The following is a 25,212-nucleotide window of genomic DNA, read 5'->3' on the forward strand; positions in this document are numbered from 1 at the left end:
CCAGAACTCAGGAGGCAGAGACAGGTGGATCTCTGAGTCAGGGTCAGCCTGGTCTACATAAAAAGTTATAGGCCAGCCAAGGCTACACATCCACTAAAAAGGAAATTAAAAATGTTCAACTTCAGGACTGGAAACATCACTAAGTGATGAGAGCACATACCACTCTCATAGAGGACACGGGCACATTGGTGGCTCGTGGCTCTGGCCCCAGAAGACCTGATGCCCTCTTCTGGCCTCTACAGGCACCTGCACTCATGTGTATATAATTGCTTCACCTCCCTTCACACACATAATTAAAAATAAGGTAAGTCGTTACCATAACATTTTTTAAAAGATGGCAAGTCAGCCAGGTGTAGTGGCACATGCCTTTAATCCCAGCACTCAGGAAGCAGAAGCAGGTACTCTCTGAGAATTCGAGGCTAGCCTAGTCTTCATAAAACGATATAGGTCAGCCAAAGCTGTTACAGAAAAACCCTGTCTCAAAAAACAAATATATCTCAAAAAACCAAAACAAACAAACAAACAAAAAGCTCATATGTAAAATATAAGAGTCTGGGATGAGACAATCTAGCAGGGCTATTAGCCAGGGTGCTATATGGCTCTGAGGTTGATGACTGAGCTGAGTCAAAGTGGAGAGAAGATCTGTGATTAGAAGATTCCAAGCACTCAGGAGGCAGAGACAGGCAGATCTCTGAGTTCCAGGCCAGCCTGATCTACAAAGCGAATACAGCCAAGGCTACACACAGAAACTCTGTCTCAAAAAACAAAGCAAAAAAAGATTCCAAGCAGAAGAAACTGGCAAATAGGTAAGAGCTGGTGACTACTTACTAAGTTTGTGCGGGTGTGGTTTTTTAGGTTGAAGGTGACCAGAGACATTTCCCACATAACTGAGCTAATGCAGGACCTGAAGTAGGGCACTAGGGAAGGCACCTTGTATAGAGGAAAACTAAGCAGGAGGCAGAAAGCCAGTTCCTTGCTGAATGGGCTGAGTCAGTCCTGCACACCATGAATGTAGAGCCTGCAGGACTTTATGACTTTAACGTGTGAGCTACACAAAATGCACACTGATCCTAACAGGGTTAGACTGGGCACCTGGTCTCTAAAGAGCCACTTACCTCTTTTTTGTCTTTGAACTTATCAATTTCTTTCTTCAGAAGCTCCACTCTTTGAAAGGATTCAAGGTTATTGACACTGTACACAAGAACAAAACCATCAGCAAAGGAGAAATAATGCTTCGGCAGCTCCACACCTTCCTGCAGGCCTCGGGTGTCGTACAGGTGGAGCTGTTCCTTTACCCCACGGTCCGTCTCCACTGAGGCCATGTACACGTCTTCCATTGTCTCACAGTCTTCCATTCCTGCATTAAAAGGAACCATGGTCAGCTGGGCATGGTGGCTCAGACATTTAATCCCAGCACTGGGGGTGGGGGTGGGGGTGGGGGTGGGGGCAGGTGCAGAGACAGGTGAATTTCTATCAATTCCAGGCCAGGCAAGGCTACACAGTGACATCTTCTTTCCTTCTTTCTTTCTTTCTTTCTTTCTTTTTTTTTTTTTTTTTTGGTTTTTCGAGACAGGGTTTCTCTGTGTAGCTTTGACTATCCTGGACTCGCTTTGTAGACTAGGCTGGCCTCGAACTCACAGCGATCCGCCTGCCTCTGCCTCCCAAGTGCTGGGAGTAAAGGCATGCGCCACCACCGCCCAGCTGAGACCTTATTTCAAAAAAAGAACCAGGATCCATTGTTCCCTAGTTCCCTGTCCTTCCGTGGCTGGCTCTCTAGGTTTCCCATGCACCATATGTACTAACCACATTTCTTCAAAATTACTATCTTTTGGACCATCTCACCCTTGGTGATGAAGTTCAATTCCTGGGACCCACTAACAAGTAGGAGAGAACTCATGGCCCCCCTTTTAACCTTGAACATGCCACCTCCCTACACAAACGCCCTAGAATTTTCTTAATCTTAAAAAAAAATTATTTCTTGGCCAGGTGGTGGTGGCAGCACATGCCTACACTCCTGGTTTTTGGAGAGGCAGAGGCAGGCAGTCTCTGAGTTCAAGGCCAGCCTGGTATACGGATGAGTTCCAAGGCAGCTAGGACTATATAGAGAAATTCTGTCTCAGAAAACCAAAGAAAAAAAGAAACAAAGATCACCAAAATGATTAGTAAAAGATAAAAATGTGCTGCCTACCAGAAAGAAATACTCTGAAGACCTGTATTTACAAATCTTACATAAACTTACATTCACTTTAACCTGTGTATCTTCCTCTTTATCAAAGTCATGACCTCATCGAAGCCAGAAACACCATCTTTTCACCTCTGCAGTTCTGCAGAGCACCATCACATGCAGTGTGATACAGAAATAGGAAATCGTTTACTCATCAAAGCAATAAATGAGATAATCCCAACTTATAAAACTAGGTCACACTGTAGCAAACAGCCATTTCTTCATTTTTAAACCGATACAGCAGCATGATACAGCAATACACACACACACACACACACACACACACAGGCTGGACGTGGTGGCGCACACCTTTAATCCCAGTACTCAGGAGGCAGAGGCGGGTAGATCACTATGAGTTCAAGGTCAGCCTGGTCTACAAGGTTGAATCTAGGACAGCCAAGGCTACACAGAGAAACCCTGTCTGGAAGAGAGAAAAAAAAAAAAGGTCGCTGCACTTTGAGAATGTCATCACTTGACATTACCACCTTGGAGACCCTATGGTTCCTAGCCCCCCTTTTGATGCAGATAAACAGTATCCCACTTAAAATTACTCATGTCTACCTACCACTTTCTGACCTGTTAAATAATGTTTATGAAGCACTGCTGAAATTCAACAAAAACTAATTTCCTGTTCCCTACCTATTCTCCTTTTATGCCAAGTTAGCAAGAGCAGCAGCGTCTCCCACCAGGCCCAGAGTCTAGAGGGAAACTAAGAAAGACAAGCTTACCAATAGTGTGATTCCCGTAAAGGAGCTGCTCCAAAATCGCAGTTTTCCCAACAGACAGCAGCCCACAGACGACGACCTTGCAGCCTTTTCCCATCTTCTCGGACAGCACTGTGGAGCGAACAGAGGGACTTTAAAACTGGGCAGGCAGAGACAGGCAGATCTCTGTGAATTCTAGGTCAGCCTGGTCTACAAAGGACAGCCAGGGTTGTTACACAGAGAAGCCCTGGGGTGGAGGTGGGAGGGTCAAATTGTAGGGCTGGAGAGACGGCTCAGAGGTTAAACTGTTCTCCCAGAGGACCCAGGTTCAATTTCCAACACATGCCAGGCATGGTGGCACAGCCTTTAATCCCAGTACTTGGGAGGTAAAACCATAGGAAATAGCTCCGTGATTAAGAACACTGGCTGCTCTTGCAGAGGACCCGAGTTCAATTCTGCGCACCTACATCAGAGCCCCTGGGACTGGAGTTACAGAGAGCTGTAGACTGCCATGTGGGACTTGGAACAAGAGTCTTCTAGAAGAGCAGACAGTACTCTAAACCAGTGAGCCATCTCTCCCACTCTCCACTTTTCATAGAAACGGTCTCCCAAAGTTACTCCCATTCTAGCCCTGGGACCCTTTGAGATGTTACTTTCTTTCTTTCTTTTCTTTTTTTCTTTTTTCTTTTTTTTCTTTTTTTTTTTTTTTTTTGAGATGTTACTTTCAAAGGATTTTTGTAACACGGTGGTGGTGGCAGACGGATCTCTTTGAGCTCAAGGCCAGCCAAGGCTACAGAGACCCTGTCTCAAAAAAACAAAACAAAAAAGATAGAGAAAAAAGATTTTTGCATATGTGACTGAATTAACCTTGAGGTAACAGATCAAGACTGGGTGGTGATCTGATCACAAGTGTATTTGTGAGAGAAGTTTTAAGAGGTCAGGGAACAACTGACAAGAAGGCGAAAGAAGCCAAGAGCTTAAGCATGCAGGCAGCCTTGGGCTGCTGTACTTCCTGACACCGTGATTTCCACCTACTGACACTTCTGCTCTACAAACTACAGAATGACAGCTTTTATTTGAGCCATTAAATGTATTGTAATGGCCGGGCAGTGGTGGTGCATGCCTTTAATCCCAGCACTCGGGAGGCAGAGACAGGCGGGTTGTTGTGAGTTCGAGGCCAGCCTGGTCTACAAAGTGAGTCTAGGACAGCCAAGGCTACACAGAGAAACCCTGTCTCAAAAAAACCAAACCAACCAAACAAAAAAATGTCTGACAATGGAGGCCAGGCGAAGCGAGCACAACTCCTTCACTGGAGGGAACAGCAGAGGGTGTATGCAGGTGGGAGGCCAACCTTGTCCACATAGCAAGCCTCGCCCAGGGCTCCCCTGGCTCCCTGGGTTTGACTCTGCTTGCTGTTTTCTCTTGGCCCTGGTATGCTTCTGCCTTGTCACTTAGCCATTTATCTCAGCCGTCCCTACCCCAGCTCAAGTCCTGGAAGCTTGGTTTCTGATGCCCACGGCTCAGGAGTTAGAGCACTTGCTGCTCTAGCAGAGTACCTGGGCTCAGTTCCCTTGCACCTACTTGGAAGTTTCCACCCATCTGTTCCAGGGGCTCTACTTACCTCAGTGGGTACCAGGTATGCACGCAGCTCACATACATACATGCAGGCACACATAAACTAAAAATAAATCTGTTTGTGGTTTTTTTTCAAGACAGGGGTTTCTCTGTGTAGCCTTTGGCTGTCCTGGACTCACTCTGTAGACCAGGCTCGCCTCAAATAGAGATCTGCCTCTGTGATGGGATTAAAGGTGCAGACCACCACTACCCTCCACCAGCTTAAAAAGAAATTTATTTTTTATTTTATTTTATTTTTTGGTTTTTCGAGGCAGGGTTTCTCTGTCTAGCTGTGTAACCTTGGCTGTCCTGGACTTGCTTTGTAGACATGGCTGGCCTTGAACTCACAGGGATCCACCTGCCTCTGCCTCTCGAGTGCTGGGATTAAAGGTGTGTGACACCATCGCCCGGTTTAAAAAGAAATCTTTTAAGAAAAATGATAAGACTCTTCTAAACCACTTATCCTGAGCACTCCGTCCTAACTTGCAAGCTCCCACCAGATTTGCTTAAAAGAGAAAAAGAGTGAAAAAGGCTCCCCCCCACCAACATGGGCTCAGCTGAAGTAGGTCCCCCTCCTGGGACACTAGACTAACTGTCACTCTACCACTCCACACCTCTTCAGTCCCTCGATGCGTGTCCTTTGCACTTGGCACCAAACTTAACACATAGCTTAGTATTAACGTTTTCTCCCAAGGGAGAACTTGCACGTGTGTGATTGCATCGCCAACAGCTGAGACTGCTTCCGCAAATACTAAAAAGTATTGAGAGACTGAGGCAAGGTTTCAAAAAATCGGCTTAAAGGCCGGGGGAACACCTGCAGAGAGGGCCGGGCCGACCTAGCCACATTCACTCCCTGCCCAAACGAGATATGGCTACTAGGAAGGCCAGACTGGACCTTCAGCTAAAAATCCAAACGCGACACTCCTCTCAGCGAAGAGATGAACCAAGGAGATCAAAAGAAAGTTGGAGCCTTGGTGCTCTTGGCACGTGCTCTGCAGCCTGTCACCTTAGGACACCAGAGCCCCTCATGTATCTTTGCCGATAAGTACTTGACAAGTTCCCCACTTTAGGAACGCTAGAAGGGAAAAGGACCTATTTAAAGAAAAACCCACAAACCGGAGCAGGGGTCGCCTCCAAGGCCGGCTCGAGCTGTGATAAAGATCTTTCATGCTATTACCTCCTAGAGATTCTTGGGGTACTCGACACCGGCACAACAGATATACGTTGAATTTTAAAACAAGACTAGTTGAGGACTCTTAAAATGCTAAAGCTGTTACTCATCCTAAAAGAGGAACAGAGCCAAAAATAAACATGATTCCCCCAACCTTGGCCACACACACACACACACACACACACACCAAAAAAAAAAAAAAAAAAAAAAAAAAAAAAAAGCGTAGTCTTTATTAAAACCTCACGACTGTATAAAAAAAAGAAAATTCTGGAGCTGCAGAAACTCCATTATTTCTCAATATAGAACGCAATGCAGAAAACAGCATCCTGGGCATTTTTTTTTCCTGGTACAGCTCTTGGCAAATGAACAATTTGGTATTCCAAAACCAAAATAAAGCCCCCGAGTTCTGACGTTAGCACCTCCCGGCTCCCATCCACAGAAGGAAAAGCCCGAGGGGTACAGGCGCCAGAGTCCACCCACTCGGCCTGGTTCACGCAGGTCCCCGGGCTGGCCTCAAGGACACGCGCGGAGCCCACGCGTGCAGCCGCTTTGCCTCCGCACACGCCGGGGGGCCGTCCGTCCGGGAAACTGCTGCACGGTCACGGGGGCGAGGAGCCTGATACCAACCTGACACTGCGGAGCAGTGAGACAGAGGCACGCCGTTCAACGCAGTCCGCGGACGCCCCGCCGGAGCCCGTCCCCGACCCGCTTTCCCGGGGACCCGCACCGGTAACCAGCGCGGACAGACCCAGCGGCTCTAACCTGAGAGCCAGCGAGCTGGGAGGGCATCCGGAAGCGGTGGGCAGGCCAGCCTGACTCCGCCCACCACATTGGCTCTTGAAACTACATATCCCAAGAGGCACTGTGGGGGGCAACCCCGCCCCACCGGAAGGAGGGCCGCCGAGGTGGGGGAGGAGCCACAAAAGGGATTGTGGGAGAGAGGCTTCTTCCTTTCCTCTGGCGGCGGCCATCAGGTAGGCAGGTCGGGTGGTTGGTTGCGTTTGTATCCGTCGCGAATCGCGCTGGCCGGTAGCCATCCGGCCCCGGCGGCCGCACGGCCTGGCAGCGTCTTCCTCGCGCGAGCGGCCAGTCGGGATGCGGGGCGGCGAGGGCGCGGATACGCCGCCAGCCGGGAAGCTTGAGGGACGGCGATGGCGGCGAGATCCGAGCCGGGCCCGGGGTTTATGGAGGCCCGGCCACGGCCAGCCCGGGGGCGGGATGGGGGCGCGAAGCTCTCCCGGTTTCCGCGGCGACGGCGGCTGCGGCCATCCCTGGCGGCCTCCCCAAGCCCCGGGCTTGGTCGAGCCGGCCGCTTGTGCAGAGTCGGGCTCGGTCCCCGTGGGAGGTGGGAGCGCCGGAAGGGACGGACCGGTTCTAACCAGGGCCGTGCCGAGCGATGGCGGTTCTCCACGGCCTCTTCCCTTCCCTCTCCCAAGGTGAGCCAAGATGGGTGCCTACAAATACATCCAGGAGCTCTGGAGGAAGAAGCAGTCCGACGTGATGCGCTTCCTTCTGAGGGTCCGCTGCTGGCAGTACCGACAGCTCTCCGCGCTGCACAGGGCTCCCCGCCCCACGCGGCCCGATAAGGCGCGAAGGCTGGGATACAAGGCCAAGCAAGGTGGGTGATGGGGCAAGGCTGGCCCAGAAAGCCGGAAGTCCCCAGTTTAGAGATGCCGCCCCCCCCCCCAATATCTTTTCATTTAGCATAGCTAATAGTGACACAGATCACAAATATTTGTCTGCACGGTCATCTGCCCTTGTAGATAGAAGGAAGCATTGGAGAATCTTCAGTTGAGTCTAACCTGTGGGGCTTTTTTTTTGTGTTTGTTTGTTTGTGTAGGTTATGTCATTTACAGGATTCGTGTCCGCCGTGGTGGCCGCAAACGCCCAGTTCCTAAGGGTGCAACTTACGGCAAGCCTGTCCACCATGGTGTTAACCAGCTAAAATTTGCCCGAAGCCTTCAGTCTGTCGCTGAGGTAAGTGGTCTGGAGGACCAGGTTCCCGGGCAGCCCCTTAGGGGATGGCAGGCAAGAAGAAATGGGGGCGACATAGTGGAGCTTCATGGGGTGGCCTGAAGTTGTCTTTTACCTGGGCAAAAAGCAGTTGCTGTCAGAAGTCACTCGTTGGTACTGTTCAGTTTTTAGATATATCCTGAAAGGACTTTTAAGAACTAAGTTCTACAGAACCTAAGCTTTTGAAAGGCAATAAATGTTGAGCCATTCTCCTGTTACGTTTACTGACCTTGCTAATATCCAGTGCTCACTTTTTCTTTTGGCTTGCTGAGCTACATTCTGTTGTAGGAGGCCCCTTAATACAAGCTGGAAATTGATTTGTTGAATCGTGTATAATAGGCATAGTGTATTGCTGGGGGGGGGGCTGGAATAGTGCTCAAAATGCATGCCTGGTGTCAACATGTCTTGGGCAGGGAGAATAAGGGATGATGTGTTTCTGCATATCTGTTGCTTGAGCTAGCCTTTAGTTCTTTAGGGTGTGGGGACCTGGCCTGCCTCAGTCTGCTCATCTGATGACCACCACCCCCCCCCCCAAGCTGAGAGAATTTCTGTGAGTAGTAGAGAAAACTGACTGGTCTTTCCCCCTCCTTTTAGGAGAGAGCTGGGCGCCACTGTGGGGCTCTGAGAGTCCTGAATTCTTACTGGGTTGGTGAAGATTCCACATATAAATTTTTTGAGGTTATCCTCATTGATCCATTCCATAAAGCTATCAGAAGAAACCCTGACACCCAGTGGATCACCAAGCCAGTCCACAAACACAGAGAGATGCGTGGGCTGACATCTGCTGGCCGCAAGAGCCGAGGCCTTGGAAAGGGCCACAAGTTCCACCACACCATTGGTGGCTCTCGCCGTGCAGCCTGGAGAAGACGCAATACTCTCCAGCTCCACCGTTACCGCTAATACACGTAATGTTTGTAAACTTCATGCCCAATAAACAATTTAGGACAGTCATGTCTGCTTAAAGGTGTTGTCTGTTGAAACTAGTGTGCAGGTTGTCATGAGTGCTTTGTGGAAGTGTACAGGTTAAAGTGCAATAATTTGTTTCAAGACTACAAGTGGTGGTGTATCTTGTTTCTGATAAACTTTCTGTGTTTACACTGTCTGCTTAGGGGATTGAGTATATAGTATTTACACCCTGTGGTGTTGTGTAAAGTCCTATAAAAGGGAGCCCTGAGGTTGGCCCTAGATGTGTTGGGTGCATGTGGTAGAGCCTACCGCCTTATTGGAGTGATGCTATCTGGTTCACTGAAGTGGCTGCTTGCTTGGGAGTTTGTTGAGTATAAACTTAGGAATTGGGTATTGCTTAGAAATGTGTAGAAAGAGGCTTTCAAACTGTTTTGTGAACATAGAAAAGTGAGATTTATTTCAAGCCACATTGTAATTAGTGTTCTGGTTTCTGAAAAGCTAGGTGAACTGTTGGAAGGAGTTTCCTGCTGTTGGATCTCTGGAGTGGGTTTGATGCCCAGTAGTCAGTGTTGAAGCTGGTAAAGATCGAAGGTGGGGTGGGGTATTTCCTTTGGGATTTATTAACTAGGCTGCCATGTGGGAACAAGTTAGTATTGCAACCATTAAGAAGCTTCTAGTGGCTGTGTAGTGCATGCCTTTGATCCCTGCACTTAGGGAGGCAGAGAGATGTCAGTTCCAGGACCAGGCATAAGAGACGGCTGGCAGCATGATTCCATTGTTTACAGTCTCCCCTCAGATAGTGACTGGGGTTACAGGTCCCTGGTATATTACCTGGACAGTCTTGACATTTCACAAAGGCCACACATACCACATTGTTTCATTTCTATGCCATACTTTGGACTATTTTCCCGCAATGAGTTTTTTGAGTGGAAAAAAATAGATACTAGCATTACTCTTACCACAGATTTGGATTTAAACAGCAGGCTTGATGTCAAAAATCTAATTGATGCTTTTCTTAAACTGATTTTTCTCTTTAGATTTTAAAAGGATAATTCTGATTTCCAGAAAATACTAGACTAAATTTTGGGACCTAGAATTCTTTTCTATTCAGCAAAACAAATCATTGTATATAGAGGTTGTTCAACTAAAGTAATAAATGTCTGTTAAACAAGTGGACTTTGTTATCTTTTATGTCAAAGCAAGTGAAAAACTTGGAGAAGATAATGCTAGAGATGGCAAACATTTGAGGAAAAAATGTAATAGTATACTAAGAATTAGGTAACTGCTTGGGCCTGACACTGGCTCAGTGATTCAGGCCTTGGCACTGGAAAGACTTCCTGCTAAAGGCCTGTCAGCTTCCGCAGAGGGCTGCTGAAAGTGTGTGTGGGCCAGCCTCAGTTCCTCAGCTAGTCATTGTAGATCTTTCCCGAGATAACTGGAATCCTAATAGATGTTCTGTGACTGCTGCTGTGGCTCGATATATCTCACTTTCCCATAGTTGAGGCTACAGTTTTAACCCCTGCTTTGACCCAGGCTCAGGGATCATAACAGGCAGGCATAAACACTCAAAGGTGTTTGTCTTAGGGTCTGAATCCCTGGCTGGGAAAGAACTTGCTACGTAGACCACAAACTGCTGGAACTTGGATCCACCCACCTCTGCACCCTTGGTTTTTCTCTCTTAGCCTCTTAATGAATCACTCTGGGCCTTGGGTGCTGACATTACGAGCATGCCCAGTTTTCATAGCTCTTGGTCTCACAACTTAGGGTAAGTATGGACACTGATCCCATTTTATCAATTGTGTACTTAAAACCACACATAGCTGATAGTGCACACTTTTTACCCTCACATTGGGGAGACCAACAAGAGGATCAGCAGTACAATTTATTACAAAAAAGCCTGTGGGTAGCCAGCATTGTGTTAAATCTGCCTTCTGGCACATGGATGATTTTAATCCCAGCGCTGGAGACAGCAAATAGATCTCTTGTGAGTTCTAGGACAGCCAGGGCTACACAGAGAAACCCTGTCTTTAAAAAAAAAATCCAGTTGGTCTGGTCTGGGGAGAGGTGCACATAGATTTTTGTCCTACAGGCAAATCAGTTTCCTGGATTTTGTTTCAAATTTTGAGAAAGACCTTAAGCTAACATAACACCTTCTGAATATGGAAACCACAGCCATTTGTCACTACAAGTGCTACAATTATATGAAATACTTACCAGCCGGATGGTGGTGGTGCACACCTTTAATCCTAGCACCTTGGAGGGAGAGGCAGGCAGATCTCTGAATTCGAGGTCAATCTAATCTACAGAGTGAGTTCCAGACAGCCAGGCCTACAGAGAAAAACCCTGCCTCAAAAAAGGGGCAGGGGGAGGGGGCATGGTGGCACACACCTTTAATCCCAGCACTGGGGAGACAGGCAGGCGGATCGCTGAGTTCCAGGCCCACCTGGCCTACAAAAGTGAGTCAAGGATAGACAGGATTGTTACACAGAGAAACCCTGTCTCAAAAAAAACAAAACAACCCAAGCAATCCAGAAAAAAAATACTTTCCAGTTGAGGCAGCCTCTATGGATCCCAAACTGCCCTCAAACTAGCAGCAATTCAGTAATGTGAGTGGTGCCTCCAATGTGCTGGGATTAGAGGTGTGCACCACCACCGCCCAGCTCTGATGAATTCTTAAGATTTCCCACTCTGAATTATTACAGAAAGGTTACCTGTTTGATACATTAAAGTTGATCTATTGAGTTAAAATAGATCAACTTTGATTGCCTGAAGAGATGCCTCAGTGGTTGAGTTGCCTAACGTTTCTTGCAGAAGGCTTGAGTTAGTTCCCAGCACCCTTCCCAGGCTGACAACCACCTGAAGCTCCAGCTCCAGGGGATCCATCATCCTCTCTGGCCTCCAAGAGTACCTGCGTATATGTCCATGTGCCCCCCACACCGATACACACATAGACAGAAATAAAATAAAAATTAAGTTGAACTTAAAGCTCAAAATATTTTCATATTCATTGTCTAGACAGGGCATGGTGGTGCACGCCTTTAATCCCAGCACTCAGGGAGGCTGAAGCAGGTGGATGGCTTTGAGTTCTGGGCCAGCCTGGTCTACAAAGCTAGTTCAAGACAGCCAAGGCTACACAGAGAAACCCTGTCTTGAAAAACAGGGGGGTGGGGGGGGTGGGGGGAGGGAAGACATCGTCCAGTTATTCTCCATACAGGTTGTAGCAACTTAAACCCCCACCAGCAATATATGAGGGGACTTTTTAAAATACCCTCTCTTTCTGCACTTCTGAGTGTGGCAGAAACAATACCACGTGTATACCAAAGCTTTTCCCCACTGTAATACTCAGCCAATCTAGTCCCAATCCATCATACATTTTTATAGAGGTCACATGAATTATTCTACCAATAGGACAGGAGTAGACATAATATACTCCTCTGCTTTCCCAGACTATACATAATCATGGAAGCCTTGCTCCAGAAGCCATAGATGAGAGCTGCTCAACTCGCTAGGCTCTGAGACGTGAGATTTCACTGCGCTAAGACCCTATCTCTTGCTTTATTCTCATGGCAGCATAGTCCAGGTTGACCCTGATCTTAAAGCCAGCAATGAGTCTTTTATGTTCTTGGTAACCTGTCACATATGTTTGCTTGCTCCTCTGTGTACTCACTCTGTACATCAAGCTGGCCTTGAACTCAGAGATCTGCCTCTGCCTCTGCCTCTGCCTCTGCCTCTGCCTCTGCCTCTGCCTCTGCCTCTGCCCCTGCTTCTGCCCCTGCCCCTGCCCCTGCCTCTGCCTCAGCCTCCAGAGTGCTGGCCTTAAAGGTATGTGCCACCTTTTTTTTTTTATTCCATTTAAAATTTTTTTCTTTTGATTTTTCAAGACAGGGTTTCTCTGTGTAGCTTGGCTGTCCTAGACTCCCTTTGTAGACCAGGCTGGCCTCAAACTCTCAGAGATCCGCCTACCTCTGTCTCCCAAATCCTGGGATTACATACGTGTCCCACCACCGCCCAGCTTCTTTTAAATTTGTATGCGTGTGTGCATTGATGTTTTGCCTGCATGTGTGTATGCGAGGGTGTCGGATCCCCTGGAACTGGAGTCACAGACAGCTAAGAGTTACCATGTTGGTGTTGGGAATTGAACCCTGCTCTTTTGGAAGAGCATCCGGTACTCTTAACCACTGAGCCATCTCTCCAGCCCAATTTTTTTTATAGATTGATTTATGTTATGAGTATTTTGCTTATATGTATATATGTATACTACATGCGTGCCTGAATGTGTCAGATTTCCATGAGCTGCCATGCAGGTGCTGGGAATCAAACCTAGGTTCTCTGTAAGAACAAGTGTCCTTAACTGCTGAGCCATCTCTCCAGCCCCCTAAATTTTTCTGTATTGGTTGTGTATGGTCTTAGGTAATCTAACCCACAGCCCTGAGAATACTAAGCAACTTTTTTGTCACCAAGCCACACCCCAGCCCTGGGTTTCATTGGACTCTTTTGAATTGTTCTGGTTTGCTTTAGTGCATGTGTTCAGGGGATGGGAGAGATATGTACGCTTGGACAGGGATGTGCAGTGGCACGTGTAGGTGTCGGAAGACTTTGGGGAATCCTCCCACATTGTTGAGACAGGGTCTCCAGGCAACCCGACCCATAAGCATACAGGCAATCCTGTCTCGGCCTCCAGTCTCACTATGGAACGCTAGGGTTACAGGTGCAGACGATCACATCTGGCCAGCTTCATGGTTTCTGTGGGGATCAAACGCAGGTCATCAGGCTTGCTGGCCAGCACTTTTACCTCCTGAACAATCTCCCTGGTCTCCAGTGATTGGTTTTTTGTTTGTTTTGGTGTTTTTTGTTGTTGTTGTTGTTTGTTTTTGCTTTTTGTTTTTGGTCTTCCTTTGTAATTCAGGCTGCCTCAATTTCACAATTCTCTGCTTCGTGAGTGCTGGGATCGCACATATGCACCACCCTAGGTCCTTTGTCTATCTTTCCCATCAAAGAATCCTCTTTCTCTTAAATCCTCCTTCCTATAAGTAGTCTGTCCCTCCCTCGCCCCCCCCCCCTCCTTTTGCAGGGCATTGCCCCAGGCTGGCTTGCAACTTGCTATACAATGGATAACCCTGAGCCCTTGACCCTCCTGCCTCTACCTCCCAAGAGCTGAGATTACAGGTGTACACCACCATGCCCACTGATGCTGTATTCTATTGAACACTTGCTATTATTAGCTCATCTCTTACCATGGTTTCTGCTCAAAAGCTTCTTAAAGATGAGTGGATTAGAGGCTATAAAATAACTTCATTTCAGCTCTTCATTCTTCTGATTTTAAGCACTAATTCCATCACTAAATGCTGAAGTTCCTAAGCCACCTTAGTACAACTATTGTGTTACTGTAGGCCAGGTTGTAGCACACAAAGTCTGAGACTTGAAATGATAAAGATTTAGCTGTGCATGGTGGAGCATGCCTTGGGAAGCAGAGTTCAAGGTTGGCGTGGGCCATATAATTGTCTCCTAAAAATAACTTGAAAAAAATAAATGTTTATTTTGTGTGTGTCAAGGAGTATGCATGGGCTCATGTGTGTGCATGTCTGGACCCATGTGTGTGCATGTGCCCATGTATGTACATGTGCAAGCACCTGAGCTGGCACACCAGAGAACTGCAGGTGTACTGCTCTGACCTCCTCAGAAGCTCAATGCTCACTGAGCCTGAAGCTCACTGTCCTCACGGAGCTAGCCAGCAAGCCTCAGTGAGCCCATCTCAAGTCAAAGAGGGTGTCAAGTCCTCTGGAGCTGGAGTTCCCGTCAGTTCTGAGCAACCAACTAGAGTACTAGGAACCAAACTCTAGTCCTCTACAGCTCCATTTTATTTTTTATTTTTTATTTTTATTTTTAAGACATTTATTAAGTATACAGTGTTTTGCCCGAATGTATATCTGCATGCCAGAAGAGGGCACCAGATCTCATTATAGACGGTTGTGAGCCACCATGTGGTTGCTGGAAATTGAACTCGACCTTTGGAAGAGCAGGCAGGGCTCTTAACTTCTGAGCCATCTCTCCAGCACTGACTGTCCTGGCACTCACTCTGTAGACCAGACTGGCCTAGAACTCACAGAGATCCAACTGCCTTTGCTTCCCAAGTGCTGGGATTAAAGGCATGTGCTGCCACAACCTAGCTTCTTTTAGAAGACGTGAACAAGAGTTTTATCCAATAGTAAAAACTGTAGAAAGAATTGCCACGCCTTTTCTAGGAACAAAGGGTTTGTTGGTTAAAAGCAAACAGGCTTCCTTGGCTTCAGTTTGATCACCATCTTGCCAAACTATTGGCTGTGTGAAATCAGTTTTATGAATATTCTCCACTCCGGGAATAGGCAGTTATTTTAAGTTTGTTCTAGAAAGTCAGCCTGGCCTGAGATATCAGAGTGGTGATACGCAGGCACAAGCTAAGTGCTGACCAGTGGGTACCTCATAGAGAATGACCCAAAGTGGAAACATTTACCCAGAAATCCTCTCTCCATAGCCTTGTCTAGCCCTCTTTCAGCATTAGGAAGGCTGGCCAATTAGACGTTTCTAACTGTCCATCTGCAATGAACAGTGCCAACAAACACGCAGTTTCTGCGCTAGAGAACAGCTGCAGATAGAGGCTGTTAGCAGGAAACATTGTTTCCTTTAAACATTCCTCTTAGGCTGCTCCTGGTGATGTGCATCTATAATGCCAACATTCGGGAGGCTGGAACAAGATTGCTGTGGATTCCAGCCCAGCCTAAACTATACAGGAAGGCCATGGCCCAACCTACCTCCACCCCCCAGAAAATCCCACAGCAACAAGCCTACTGCCACGATGTTATAGCCGGCCTGCACTTTAGGCTTCATAAAGTGCTCAAAAGCAAGCTTTTGCAGCTGGGCGTGGTCACGCCCTCGGGAGACAGAGGAGGTAGATCTCTGACTTTGAGGCTAGCCTGGTCTACAGATCAAATTCCAAGATAGCTAAGGCTGCATAAAGAAACTGTCTCATGCAGGGCGTGGTGGCGCACACCTTTAATCCCAGCACTCAAAAAACCAAAGACCAAATTTTTTTTTTAAAAAGCATGCTTTTGACGATGTACCTGCCATACATGCTTTCAAATCCCTGTAGTAAAAACTTCAAGCCAAGGGAGTAAACTTTGAGAGAATGTAGCTGTAGAGGTGATAAGCAAGCAGGTTCCTAGGACCTAACGGGGATGCTCTGCTATATAGCTCAGTAGTAAAAACTTCAAGGACAGGGAGATAAGTTCTGAGGAATGCAGCTGCAGAGATAAGGTAAACCAGCAGTTTCTTGGGACAGGGACTGGGTGGTGTGGCCTCGAGCTGACCCTCAGCTTGCTACTTGCCAAACAGAGGTGTAGAAAATGGACCCTACAAGGCAAGGTGGAATTGCTAGGTCAAGAGCCACTAAGGGTGGCCCCCTACACAAAAAGACCTGCCTTGGACTCCCAGCCTAACAGCACTGTAATCCCATAACTCTGTATTTTATTAAGCCACGATTTGTGGTGAGTTATTGAAAAAAATTGAAAAGTGAGTTCCATATTGTTCTGTGACTTCTGCATCTGCCATTTCATCTCTTTCCACACTCCTAACAGCCCATCCCTACTATCAGCCTGTGTGTGGGTCTGCACAGTGATGGAGGGATTGCCCCTCAGGGACATTTGGTAACGTTTGGAGACAATTTTGTTTGTCACACTGGATGGGTGTTTTGCTCCTGAAGTCCAGTCATCAGAAGCTGGTGGACCCTGCTAAATACCCTGAATGTGTCTGTAAGCCAAGCATCTCAGGAGACCAAGGCAAGAAGATCACAAATTCCAGCCAAGTCTGGGCTACACAATGAGATCCTGCTTCATAACAAGAAAAAGTTGCAAACATCTCTCCAGTCCCACCTCATCCCCACCCCACCCCCACCCCACCTCCACCCCAAGACATGGTTTCTCTGTGTAGCCCTGGCTGTCCTGGCCTTGAACTCTCAGAGATCTGCCTGCCTCTGCCTCCCAAATGCTGGGATTAAAGGCATGCGCCACCATCACTCCCACCCACCCCCAAAGTCTTAATATATACATAGTATTTATCCCCAATGAATAATTATGTATCCTAAACTAATACTACTGTGTGATGTGGGGAGCCCATCTGTCTGTGTCTATGGTCTGGTATTACACACGGGGCTGGGAAGTAAGTGGCCCATGTGACGACTCCCTGAACCTGCTCCCCTGGCCCATGTTTCCTTTGTGTTCATCACTTTTCTTTCTTTTTCTTGATGGCCTTGGAACCCTCCTGCTCCACCCCCAAGTGCTAGGATGAATGGTGTGTCTTCTTTTTTTCATGATCTGTTTCTAGAGATGCTTTATTTTCTCACACGGAAAAAAAAAATGGGAAACCTCACTTTCCCTCACTCTCAAACACAGCCCTCCAATAAGCTGAAGGTGAACATGAAGCAGATTGCATCCTGACGGTCTGTAGTGGTGAAGAGCAGTGGCAGTTTAGGCAGCTGTCGAATGATGTGGCTCCTGTGTTATTGGGTCTTTGGCCAATTAAAGTAATTGCTTGGTTGGTTGAGTGATGTCATCATGTTGTAGTTCCTTTGCCTATTTTGTTTTCATACTGCAAATGTGTTAAAAATGTTAAGTTCTGGTTTGAACTTTTGTTTGTGCTGAGTTTAGCCTTTTGCATGGCTCATTATACGTTGAGCATTACAAGGGTGACACTTCTGGGCAGGCAGCCAACACTCCTGGGTCAGCAGGAACAATTTCAGCTCGATTTATAAAGCAAAAAGAAAGAGATCTGGTTGACCTACAAGGAACAGTTTTGCAAGAATTAGTGTTAACCACGATGGTGGTTATTCATAGCTTGCCTATCTTCCTGAGAAAATAAAGCTTTCTTCAGATTGGTTTTTCTCCATCAATGAAAGCATGGATTCTTTTCTCTTCTTAATTTTTTAAAATAACATTTATTGGGGGAACAGTACACCATGGTTTGCAAATGGAGCTCAGAAGACAACTTGTAGAAGTAGTTTTTATTTGTCAGATGCAATTGCTATCTTGGAGGCTGACTGCCTCTGTCTGCTAACCTAGGCCTAGTCCTGGAAACTTCGAGCCTACATACAACCTAATCTAGGCCTAGAATGTTTTCAGCCTCTGAAACTTACTGCTGAATAATAAGCTTACCCTTTCTAGTTCTTTCTGAACTCTGACTGGCTGGTTCAACTTGGCTGTTCTAGCTCAAACTCTTCTCCAAGCTGACTAATTCTAATTAGTTTCTCTCAGATTCTGACTGAATTGCTCAGTGTGGGCTCAAACGAACTCTGGCAATCTATTCTAATCTACTGGTTCCTTCTTATTCTCTGGCTCTTGTGTCTTCACCTGCGACTACCCTGTCCTCCTTTTAACCTGTTTCTGTAAAACTCTCCTGGTAAAACTGCCTCTCTCTCTCTCTCTCTCTCTCTCTCTCTCTCTCTCTCTCTCTCTCTTTCTCTCTCTCTGCCCTGCTTTCTCTCCAAAACTTCTCTTTTCCTCTCTGTTCTCGTGAGAGGTGGCCATATCCATATTCTGTCATATCTTTTTCTGATTTGTCACTTTGCCTACCTCTCAACTAGACATAGATTCAAACATGAATGCTTCCTTCTACAAACTAACTTTACCTTCATTCTTTGGGATTAAAGATGTGTACAAGGGAGCCAGGCGTGGTGCCCAGGTGTGGGCTTCTATCTGAAATAATTCACTGACCACCAACTCCACAGAGTCCAAACCAAAAAACCAGAAAGACATCCAGGTGTGGTATCACATGGCTGTAATCCCAGTACTTGGGGAGTGCCCAAGAAGGGCACTGGCCTGAGTGATGTTAGTATTCCGAGAGGCTGGACGCTTTCTCCACACAGCAGTCCATAAAGCAGCTGGGAGCCTGGCTTTTCCCTTCCTTGTTTTACCTCTGGGGCTTTAAAATTTTTTAAATAAAATAAACATAAAAATATAAGATAATTCCTAACAAAACCAGCTGGCTAAGATGCTTCATCAGGTGGGTGAAGTTCATTGTCCAAGCAGAAATTGTTTGCTGTTGCTGCTCTAACTCATTAAAAGTGTAGTGGCCTAACACAGTACAAGTCCCTAACGCCTGTAATCTGAGGAGCGAGGAGGCAGCACCAAGACAATAGCCATCAACCTGAGGCCAGCCCACTCTACACAGTGAGCTCCAGGTCAGCCACGGTCAAGTCTCAAGAGCCTATTTCAAAACAAAGCAGGAAGGAAGATGTCGCCCAGACCTCACAGATAAAAACACATTTCTGCTTGGACAATGAATTTCACCCACCTGATGAAGCATCTTAGTCAGCTGGTTTTGTTAGGAATTATCTTATATTTTTATGTTTATTTTATTTAAAAAATTTTAAAGATGGATTTACGTTTTTATGTGTATGGATGTTTTTGCCTAGTATAGGAATGTGCACTACAGGCCTGCAGTACCACAGGACACCAGAAGATGGCGTTTGATATTCCAGAACCTTCTTGAAAAGGAGCCGGTGCTCTTAGCCACTGAGCAGTCTCTCTAGATTTTACTTTTAATGACATGTGTGTGGGATTTGGGGAGACGGGGCCGTATGTGCACATGAGTGCAGGCGCCTGAGCTGGCTGGAAAAAGGTGTCTCATAATACAAAGAATTGGGCTTCTATCTGAAATAATTCACTGACCACCAACTCCACAGAGTCCAAACCAAAAAACCAGAAAGAAATCCAGGTGTGGTATCACATGGCTGTAATCCCAGTACTTGGGAGACAGAGGCAGGCAGATCTCTGTCAGTTCATGGCCAGCCTGGTCTACACAGAGAGACCCTGTCCCCAAAACAAAACAAAACAAGCCAACAAACAAGAGGCAAAAAAACCTAAGAAAGAAGCTGGCGACATGGACACATGTTCTTTACTCCAGAGAAGGCACTTACACTATACCAAAGAAATGAGTCCTCACAGTGTAGCTTGGTGAGCCCATTAGGTTAGTTGGAGTTTCTTAACAAGTGCACGGGTGAAGAGTTAGCTACACAGGCAACTTATGGGAGACTAAACTACTGAAGAGAATTTCCACTCCCTAGCAAACACTTTCATATCCAGCCCCCAGCTCCTGTGGAGGTCCCCCAGCTGGACTAGAGGTCACTCTGGCTGCCAGAACTCCAGCTCCCAGCAGAAGTAGAGACCCTCTACCCAAGCACAGGCCACTCTGGCCTTAAGACCAGAGAGGAAACAGAAACCAAGGACAGAACACTTTCATGTCCTAGGGAGGAATGGGGCCTCCTGACTTCCTCTTCCTCTCAGCCCAGGGATGGAATGAATATTCGTGGGTCCATCAGGCCTCACCGCTGCTGTGCTTTTAAAATGTAGGCATGTTACAGCTGGAGGGCAGGGTTCCTGCAACACAGGGCATAACACTTGGGAGGGAGAGGCAGGGGAATGTAACATTTGAGGTCATCCTAAGCTATAGAGTGAGACCCTGTATTAAATAAACAAATAAACTGAGCATGGTGGCACATGCCCTTAATTTCAGCACTCGGGAGGCAGAGGAAGGCGGATCGCTGTGAGTTTGAGGCCAGCCTGGCCTACAAAGCCAAGGCTGTTACACAGAGAAACCCTGTCTTGAAAAACCAAATAACAATAATAAATAAATAAGCAAATACACGGAGGGTGCATTAGCTCTATCATTGCTGTGCCAGAATGCCTGCCATAAACCACTTATTGGGAAGGTTTATTTTGGTTCAGAGTTTTAGAGAGCACAGCGCCTGATTGCTCAGAAGCTCATCATGATATCAGGAGCATCGGAAAGAGGAGGAGGGTATTACCTCACAGCATACAGGAAACAGAGGTGGGAAGTGATAAGAGACCAAAGACTAAGTAGAACCTTCAAAGACATGTGGCCTGGTTCCCACTTTTTCAGCTAGGTCCCACCTCCTAAATGTAACAAGCTCCCAGACCTTAGTAGGTCCCCAGACCCTAGCACAACTGACTCCATGATAGAAGTGCCATTCGGGCAGTAAAACTCAGCACATAGACAGCACCACCAGCCAAAAGGAAAAGCAAAGACCTAATCTATAGTTCTGGGAACATCTCTAAATGTTCTCACCTTGCTTTTTGGCATCTGTAGTTCCACGTGTGTGTGTATGTGTGTGTGTGTGTGTGTGTGTGTGTGTGTGTGTGTGTGTTGTGTGTGTGTGTGTTTGTGTGTGTGTGTTGTCCCTAAAAGTCCACCCTAGTGCCCTTAGCACCATATTCCAGACCACAACCCCAGCAACAGAAGGCTGCCGGTTTACTAGAGGCCATGACATACCCAGAACCCCAGGCGAGCCCTCCAGAAAGAACCTTGCAGCTTTTAACCCAAAGATTCAGCCTTGCATGAGAAATGTATCCAAATATAACAGCTATCAAAGGAAAGAACCCAGCTGTGCCAAAGGCCACACTGGCACCCAGAACCCAGGTAAGCCTCCTTGCCCCTCTGCCTGCCCATAGACTACCAACACTCCTTCCGTGCCCACTCAGCTTATCCCCAAAAGCCTCTGTGCTCAACACTATATTCCCCAAAGCTCACAGCCCACCCTCAACCTTCCTACCCCATATCCCAGCACATAATATTATAAAAGAATGAGAAGATTCCCAGCTCAAAGGCTCAGGAAATACTTTTTAACAAAATCATTGAAGAAAATTTTTTCTAATAGAAAGAAGGAAATGCCTATAAGTGTACAAGAAGCTTATAGAACACCAAGTAGATCAGATCAGAAAAGAAAGTCCACGGGGCTAGAGAGATGGCCCAGTACTTAAGAGCTCTGTCTGCTCTTCTAGAAGTCCTAAGTTCAACTCCCAGCAACCACATGGTGGGTCACAACCATCTATAATGTGATCTGATGCCCTCTTCTAGCGTGCAGATACACATGCAGATACACAAAATTAATAAATAAATCTTTAGAAAAAGAAAGTCCACTCACCACATAATAATCAAAACACTAAACATGTATAACAAAGAAGATATTAATAGCTGCAGAGGGGAAATAGCCAAGTAACATATAAAGTGGAGGTACACCTGACTTCTCAACAGAGACTCTAAAAGCTAGAAGGGCCTGGACATCTGATGTGTTGCAGATTCCAAGAGACCACAGATGCCAGCCCAGACTGCTATACACAGCAAAACTTTCAATTGCCATCAATGGAAAAAGCAAGATATTTCATGATAAAGTCAAATTTAAATAATATCTATAGACAAATTAAGCTCTATAGATGGTACTAGAAGGAAAACTCCAACTTAAGGAGGTTAGCTACACCCATGAAAACACAGGACATAAATAATTTTACACCAACAAAACCAAAAGAATGGAAGCACGCATGTACACACACCACCACCACCACCACTACCACCACCATAACAGAATTAGCAATCATTGGTCATTGATCTCTCTCAATATTCATGAGTCAATATCAATATCAATAACTCAACTCCCCAATAAAAAGACAGACTTACAGAATAGATGTGAAAATAGGATCTATCTGTCTGCTGCATGCAAGAAACATACCTCAACATCCAAGATGGTCATTGGCTCAGAGTAAAATTTTGAAAAAAAGATTTTTCCAAGCAAATGGACCTAAGGAACAAGCCGGTGTAGACATTCTAATTAAGAACAAAATAGACTTCCAACCAAAATTAACGAAAAGAGATGGGAAGGACACTTCATACTCATCAAAGGAAAAATCCAGCAAGATGATCTTTTCATTCTTCACATCTATGCCTCAAACACAAGGGACCCATATTTGTAAAGGAAACACTACTAAAGCTTAACTCACACATTGATTCTCACACACTGATTATACCTTTTTCTTAAACCTCATGGAAGCTTCTCCAAAACTGACCACACACTTGGTCACAAAGCAAGTCTCAACAGATACAAGAAAATTGAAATAACTACTTGTATTTTTATCAATATTGTGGTTCCTCAGAAAACAGGGAATAGATCTACCTCAAGACCCAGCTACACCACTCCTGGGCATATACTGAAAGGACACACCACCCTCTCACATAGACACTTGCTTAGCTGTGCTTATAGCAGCTTTATTCAGAATAGTCAGAAGAGAAAACAGCCTAGATGTCCTTCAACTGAAGAATGGATCAAGAAAATGTGATACATTCACACAATGGAATACTACTCGGCTATTAAAAAAAACAAGGAAATCTTGAAATTTGCAGGCAAATGGATGGAACTCAAAAAGATCATCTTGAGTGAGATAACCCAGACCCAGAAAGACAAACATGGTGTGTACTCAACTATAAGTGGACAATAGCTGTTAGGTAAAGGACAATCAGGCTACAATCCACAGACCCAGAGAGGCTAAGTAACAAGGAAGGCTCAAGGGGCTGGGGCACATGGATCTCCCTGGGAAGGTGAAATAGGATAGATTTTGTGTATGGACTAGGGGTGGGTAGAGATGGGAACAGGAGAAAAGCGGAGGAAGAGGATGGAGAAGGTACCAGGAAAGATGACTGGAACTCAAGGGTATTTCAGGGGCATGATAGAAACCTGGTGCAATGGAAGCTCCCAAGAACCTACAAGGGCGGCCTTAGGGAAAACTCCTAGTAATGGATATGAAGCCTGACCCGGCAATCTCCGGTAACCAGGCAAGACTTCCTGTGGAGGGATTAGGATACCAGCCCAGCCACAAAACTTTCAACCAACCATTTGTCCTGCCTCCAAGATGTTGCCGCTCCCGAAGAGCAGCTCTGGGAACAGCCAAGAGGAGAGAAGAGAGGTGGATCCGTGGTAGGGAGAATTGAGCAGGTGGTGAATGGCTGGTTAAGGGAAACCAGCCATTGGTTGAACAACCAGCTAGAGGAACCTGCTGTTGAGGAGAGTTTGAGGAACCAAGGAAAAAGAAATACTCGGAGACTTAGGGATATGAGGTACAAGCTGAAGGTTTTTGGTTTTGTTTTTTGAGACAGGGTTTGTCTGTGTAGCCTTGCCTATCCTGCACTCACTTTGTAGACCAGGCTGGCCTCGAACTCACAGTGATCCACCTGCCTCTGCCTCTCAAGTGCTGGGATTATAGGCATGTACCATCATGCCTAGCCTGAAGGACTTTAAAATTTTTTTATTTATTTTATTTGTACAATATTCTACCCACATGTGTGCCTGCATGTCAGTGCTCTTAACCTCTGAGCCATCTCTGCAGCCCCAAGCTAAAGGTCTTAAAGCCCAGGAGAACTTTTCTTCTGGTTTTGTGCCTGTCTTGTCTCTGTCTCGCTTGCTGTCTGTCTGACTCCTTGCTCCTTGCTTGCTTACTTGCCTGATGTCTTTCTACCTCTCTTCTTGCTTGCTGTTACCCATCTCTCTCTCTCTCTCTTGCTGTTCCTCATCTCACTCTAGCTTACTCTCTCATGTCTGTTACTTGCTTGCCCTCTTCTCCTTGTGCCAATCCCTGTTTTTATTGAAAGGAAGTTCAATTTTTTTCATTACAGATTACATCATGAATTTTTTTTCCATCTTTACAATCACTAACGCAATCAAAAGTCAACAGAGTAACAAGGAAGTATAAAAAGTTCTGTAACCTACAACAAAACATACAATGGTCATCATAACCTGGTTATTACCTTTTTTTGTTTGTTTGATTTTTCAAGACAGAGTTTCTCTGTGTAGCCTTGACTGTCCTGGACTTGCTTTGTAGACCAGGCTGGCCTCGAACTCACAATGATCTGCCTGCCTCTCCCTCCCAAGTGCTGGGATTAAAGGCATGCATCACCATTTACCGCTCGGCCTTGATTACTTCTTCTTAAACAATACTCAGGAAAGTTTAATCATAAATTTCCCCAGGCTAAAGCCATTGTGTTTACAAGATTGTCACAGCAACAATAGCTTGAGCTAAATGTTCTCTAAAGAAAAGACTTGACTTCCAGTCCCAGACCAACAGGTGTGCTATCCAAGCCTAGGCTAACTGCCAAGGGGTTCTCTATTGTGAAATATCTGTAAAGCATGATGTTCCAAGTCCAGCTTCTGTTGCTCTCAAGGCAGATTCCAAGGAAACGTTTCTACAGGTAACAGTATCTAGCAGGTACTGTTATGTCAAAGTCTTAACATTCTTTCATGCAGTTTCTGCTTGAGTGCTGACAGAGCAAAAAAAAACTATCATTGTCTCAAGCCTTCGGCCAGATGCCCTCTTTCTCTGTGGGGAAAATTTTTCCCTGTATGATTTTCCTTAGGGCTGAAAAATAAAGAGAAAAAAAAAACAGTTTTAGGAGAAATATCAGATTTCTAAACAACATTACACCTGAACCATAGATAATATTTAGGGGCAGTGCTGAGCAGCTGGAGATCTTTGGAGCAAGGCCTCAACAGCTGTTCTGGATGTCTAGAGATCATGCTGGATAGTCGGAGGTCTCTGGAACTTTGTCAAGCAAAGCTCTACAACTTACCCTCATGTCTGTGACAAGTTGTGCTGGGGTAAATGTGGCACAAAAAATTTCGGGGTGGTCCACCAACGACTGATCTAACTTGAGGTCCATGCCACAAGATGGAGCCCACCCCTGACACTGCCTGAATGGCCAGGAACCAGAAG

General features: G+C 46.2%; 2 protein-coding genes and 1 long non-coding RNA gene across 6 annotated transcripts in view; 1 reads left to right on the forward strand and 2 right to left on the reverse strand.

Annotated features, from left to right (window-relative positions):
* Positions 1–6,504, reverse strand: part of NKIRAS1 (NFKB inhibitor interacting Ras like 1) — a 36,601-nt gene extending 30,097 nt beyond the window's left edge. Inside the window, exons 1-4 of one of the 4 annotated variants that reach the window (XM_084795048.1) lie at positions 6,341–6,499; positions 2,953–3,060; positions 1,276–1,357; positions 1,116–1,191 (exon numbers count right to left, since the gene is read on the reverse strand). In XM_084795048.1, the coding sequence (XP_084651174.1) occupies positions 1,116–1,191; positions 1,276–1,357; positions 2,953–3,046 (252 nt within the window). In that variant the 5' untranslated portion in view covers positions 3,047–3,060; positions 6,341–6,499. Of the gene's footprint in view, positions 1–1,115; positions 1,358–2,952; positions 3,061–5,468; positions 5,618–6,340 lie in introns of all 4 variants that reach the window. The other 3 variants (XM_084795047.1, XM_084795049.1, XM_084795046.1) reach the window with 3 other exon arrangements.
* A 48-nt stretch (positions 6,505–6,552) lies between these two features.
* On the forward strand, positions 6,553–8,677 carry RPL15 (ribosomal protein L15). The gene is made up of 4 exons (XM_084795043.1): positions 6,553–6,687; positions 7,150–7,331; positions 7,554–7,690; positions 8,321–8,677. Exons 2-4 carry the CDS (start codon positions 7,160–7,162, stop codon positions 8,624–8,626), a joined length of 615 nt encoding a protein of 204 aa, XP_084651169.1. The 5' UTR covers positions 6,553–6,687; positions 7,150–7,159; the 3' UTR covers positions 8,627–8,677.
* Positions 8,678–8,917: 240 nt separating this feature from the next.
* On the reverse strand, positions 8,918–11,000 carry LOC311604862. Its single transcript, XR_014781711.1, has 2 exons — positions 10,828–11,000; positions 8,918–10,734 (listed from the first exon to the last, which is right to left on the reverse strand). It is a non-coding gene; the product is annotated as an uncharacterized lncRNA (long non-coding RNA).
* Between the last annotated feature and the right edge of the window lie 14,212 nt (positions 11,001–25,212).

This window comes from Acomys minous, assembly GCF_964271855.1.
Source record: "Acomys minous genome assembly, chromosome: 9".
NCBI lineage: Eukaryota > Metazoa > Chordata > Mammalia > Rodentia > Muridae > Acomys > Acomys minous.